Source organism: Mustela nigripes, chromosome 2 (assembly GCF_022355385.1).
Source record: "Mustela nigripes isolate SB6536 chromosome 2, MUSNIG.SB6536, whole genome shotgun sequence".
Lineage (NCBI taxonomy): Eukaryota > Metazoa > Chordata > Mammalia > Carnivora > Mustelidae > Mustela > Mustela nigripes.
Window position 1 is genome coordinate 215786840 of NC_081558.1, and position 4452 is coordinate 215791291.

General features: G+C 58.2%; 1 protein-coding gene across 2 annotated transcripts in view; it reads right to left on the minus strand.

Annotated features, from left to right (window-relative positions):
- Positions 1 to 4452, minus strand: part of C2CD2 (C2 calcium dependent domain containing 2) — a 51746-nt gene that overhangs the window by 39816 nt on the left and 7478 nt on the right. For both annotated transcript variants that reach the window (XM_059392390.1, XM_059392391.1), the window contains exon 2: positions 2744 to 2842. In XM_059392390.1, the coding sequence (XP_059248373.1) occupies positions 2744 to 2842 (99 nt within the window). The remainder of the gene's footprint in view (positions 1 to 2743; positions 2843 to 4452) is intronic.

Sequence of the window (4452 nt, forward strand, 5' to 3'; positions counted from 1 at the left end):
TGGCGCAAGCCCCACTCCTCTGATGCCCACAGACGTTAACACCCAGCACCCCCCACCTGGGGACACATTGCAAGAGGAACTCTGATTCACCTGGTTGACCCCTTTCCAGCATAGCGCCTTCGTGTGCCGTGCTCAGCCACGATGCCCGGCCGTGAGTAGAGAAGGTGGGGGCGGGACCCACGGACTTGGAGGCGTCCTACACCCAACATCTCAGGAGCTGTGGGTGTGCAGAGGCCGCGGGCTGGTAAGTGACAGTGGCACCCACCACCACCACCCACCCCCGGGACCTGCTCTCCCACACCCCTGGCCGGGGGGCAGGGGCCTGACACACGACGAGGACACCTGTCCCTACCCGCAGCCGGGACAAGGCACTGACAAGCCCCCATTTCCCATTTGGTCAAGGAGACATACAATGAAGAACAATGAAGAAACTGGTAAAACGAAACACGCCCCACGCGCGCTGTACCATGTGTCTGCGGGACACGAGGAGCTCGAGCATCTGCCACGGCCGCGGGCAGCGGGCCCTTCCGGGGGGAGCGCAGGAAGGACGCTCCGCGCAGGGGCCCAGGGCGGACGGCGGCCTCGTGTTCAACTTTTGCATGAACAAACACCGCTTCTGTAATCGTCTTCAGGGAAACACGATTTCACCAGCCTCTAGTAAAGTTGCTTTTCTGGCGCGAAATATCAAGACCTTGAAAAACGGCTCCTTCCTACGTCGACCTGTCAGCTCCCCCCGTCTACACCTCCGGGCCTCGGAAACCGGGCAGAGCCAGAAACACCAAACAGCAAGTGCCCACCACAGCGGGACTCGGTCCTGATCGGTCAAAAAGAGAGAGGGGGCTCGCTGCACCCAGAGGCACTTCCCAGGCCGGGGGGTGAGGTGCCAACGGCCCTCAGCCCCCCAGTATTGTAGAAGCCCCGGGCCACCTGCTGGCCCAGCCTGATCCAGCCCTAATGCGTCCTGCTGGTCTCGGCATCCTGAGCTATAACCAGCCTAGGGTCTCTCGTACCCCAATACCTTCTAGAGATGTCCTCACACTTGTTACAGGAGTAACACAGCACAAGCCTCCAGTATTGGCAAGGGGGTGAGGAAGGAGAGCCCTCCTAGGCTGCCGGGGCGCAGTGGGCGGGGAGTAGTGCCCTGCTGACTCACTCTGGGACAGCTGGGCACTCTGCAGCGGGCACACCTGCAGCCTCGCAGCCCACGGCTGCCCCCGATCCACTCCCCTGCTCGTGCTTGAGGAGGCGGAGACAGTAAGCAGGTGAGTTCATGGCAGCCTCGCTGCTCTGCTGGGAAAGAGAGGGGCAGCGCCACTGTCCATCCGTGGGGGGTGAAGACAGAAGCTCTGGTCCCTCCAGGGCCCTGAGCTGCAGTTCAAGTAAAGGAACCAGAGTGGCCAAGGCTACACGAGTGGGGACGGGGAGCAGAATCCGTGGGGCGGCGATCGGGGTAAAAGCGCTCTTTCTCCAGTGGGGCCGCGCAGGTGTCTCCCTCCCCGCCCCTGTCCCCATCTGCTAAAGGGCCCTTTAGTAGCAAGGGACCCGACAGCAAAACAGAGACAGATACCAGGGCAAGCCTTGTATTTCAGAGGGAGTTTCTTAGGAGTTTTTATAGATACTTTCCATTAAAAAAATCTTATAAATTATTCACAGTATTTGACCAGTCTAATAAGTAATCCCAGCCTGTCCTGTGAATAACCACAGACTCCAAAATGAGCTCAACATGGCATCAGGATGGTTTGGATCTAGGTGTCAGGGGTGCCTGGGGGGCTCAGTGGCTTAAAGCCTGTGCCTTCGGCTCTGGTCATGATCTCAGGGTCCTGGGATCGAGCCCCGCATCGGGCTCCCAGCTTAGTGGGGAGCCTGCTTCCCCCCTCCCTCTGCCCCTCCCCACTGCTCATTCTCTCTCTCACTCTCTCTCAGATAAAAGCTTTAAAAACAAACCAGTGTCATATATATACACACAAATATATGCATTTCTGGGACACAATTCACGCATCATTTAATTTGCCCATTTAAACTGTATAATTCAGTGTTTTTTTCTTTAAGATTTATATGTTTATTTGTGGGAGAGAGCGAGCGAGTGAGCAGAGGGAGAGAGAGAGAAACTCAAGCAGACTCCCCGCTGAGCATGGAGCCCGAAACAGGGCTCGATCCCAGCACCCTGAGAGCATGACCTGAACTGAAATCAAGAGCTGGACCCTTAATGGACTGGGCCGCCCCAGCACCCCCAAGTCAATGGTTGTTAACACATTTCCGACTTGTACAACCATCATCCACGACTCTGAGAATCTCATCATCACCCCCCGAAGTCAACCCCCCCACGGGCAGTCCCTCGGCAGCCGCCCCACCCCAGGGCCCGGCGACCCCAAATCTCCTTCCTGTCTCTGTCAACGTAGCCACCCTGGACAGGCCACGTAAACGAAGCCACTCAAAGACGTGCCTTCCGTGATGCCTTCCGTGACTGGCCTCTCCCACTCCGCGCGGTGTCCTCAAGGCCCGTGCACGTGGCACAGGCCCGCCCCTCCTTCCTTCTCAAGGCCAAATGCCGTCCCAGCGTGCGGATCCACCAGCTGTAGACCACCCCTCATTTTGTTTTTCGCTTTTTGGGTTTTTTTAGGTTTTTAAGGTGTCCACATTTTCAATAATCCCAAAACAGAATAACCTCTCCACTCCCCACAGCTCAGCTTTAAATTCACTTCCTCGGTGGGGAAGGGCCCGGGGGCGACCGCGCTGAGCTCACCTTCTCCTGGGCGGACCTGGCCAGGCTGGAGACGCCCTGCACTGCGAGCTCCAGGGGCTGCTGGAGCGGGTCCTCCTCGAAGGACAGGAGCAGCGGGCCCTAGAACAGAGGAAAGGCATGGTGAGGGCACGCCAGCATGATTATACACCAGGGAGAAAGCTCTGGAAACCTCGGAACCGGGAATCTGACCCCTTTCGGTTAACTCTGCCTCCAGCAGCAGCCGCGATCACATAGCGCGAGGTCCCTGCACCTGAGATCCCACACACGACACAACACGCCCCGGGCTGGGATCGGTTACCAGAGCGGGTCGGAAGCAAGGAACACACGACTAAACCGGAGATGTGTCCGTACAGACCGTACAGACCGCAGAGGGGGTCCTGAAAGCTCACGTTTACAAGGGGACGCAGTGCTGGTGTGGCTCCTCGGGTCCACCACGCTATCTGGCCAAGCCCAGCGAGTTCAAGGGCTCTGTCCTCTGCTTCTTCCGCTAAAAGCCAGCTCTCTCTCTGGTTTTAGGGTCACCTCTCCCTGCTCCACATGGTGCACCCCCTTCCTCTCCCACCACCCAAGTGGGCAGGAACCCCCCAGGGGCCGGCCACCTCTCCTAAAGATCCACCAGCTGCTGGCTGTGCCCCAGGAGCGGGTTCTCGAGCCCCGGCTTCACAGACCTTCATGGCTGCGGGGCTCCCACCACCCAAGGTCTCCTGGGTCCACTAGGCAACTACAAGCCACGGTCAAGGGCAGGAGAATAAAATGGTACGAAATGGCACCAAAGCTCTTTTGGCAAGTTGTGGAGTTACCCTGGGGCTATTTCTTAAGAATTCCCGATGACCCAGAGTGAACCGAAAAGACCCAGAATATTGTCACTAACACGCGTCCAACCGCGCCCAGCTTGAACATCTATCTCACCCCCTAAAAATCATCAGGGAGGAATTAAATCTACTTCTCAAGAGGGATGAGGTCACCGACCCGCCTGCTGCACAGACTCGGTCCTCGGCTGGGGCAGGGGAGTGGCCGGCCAGGGGCAGGGCCGTGCCTCGGGCTCGGGGAGGGGAAGGGTGGGAGGCCGTGGAGGGCAGGGGCGGGCAGGGGTGGTCTAGGCTGCCTGGGCTGCCTGGAGGAGCCGCTGTGGGTGGGGCACGCCTGAAGCACCCTGCACCACCCCCCACCCCCACCCCCGCACCCGCCCAGGGATGGGTGGATACACTCTCGACTCTCCTCCCTCTGACACCTTCTAGGCTAAAACCCAGAAAAGATTCTGCTGGGACACTGAACTCAAGGAGTGGGTGCCCAGAGGAAATGAATTTTCAAATTAAAATAAAGACCCAGAGGTTCCCTGGGTCCCTTCCAAAGGGCCTTGGGTTGCAGGAAACCCAGGGCTCAGATGGGATACAAGCCTGTGCTGCTACACCTGTCACACTCTGTCCAAGTGCGGATGCCACCTCGCTTTAGCCCAGCAGGACTTGACGCACACAGTCGCGGGGAAAGCACCAAGAAAAGCACAAGGGTGGGGCGCCTGGGTGGCTCAGTTGGTTAAGCAGCTGCCTTCGGCTCAGGTCATGATCCCAGCATCCTGGGATCGAGTCCCACATCCGGCTCCTTGCTCCGCAGGGAGCCTGCTTCTCCCTCTGACTCTGCCTGCCACTCTCTCTGCCTGTGCTTGCGCTCTCTCTCTCTGACAAATAAATAAAATCTTTAAAAAAAAAAAA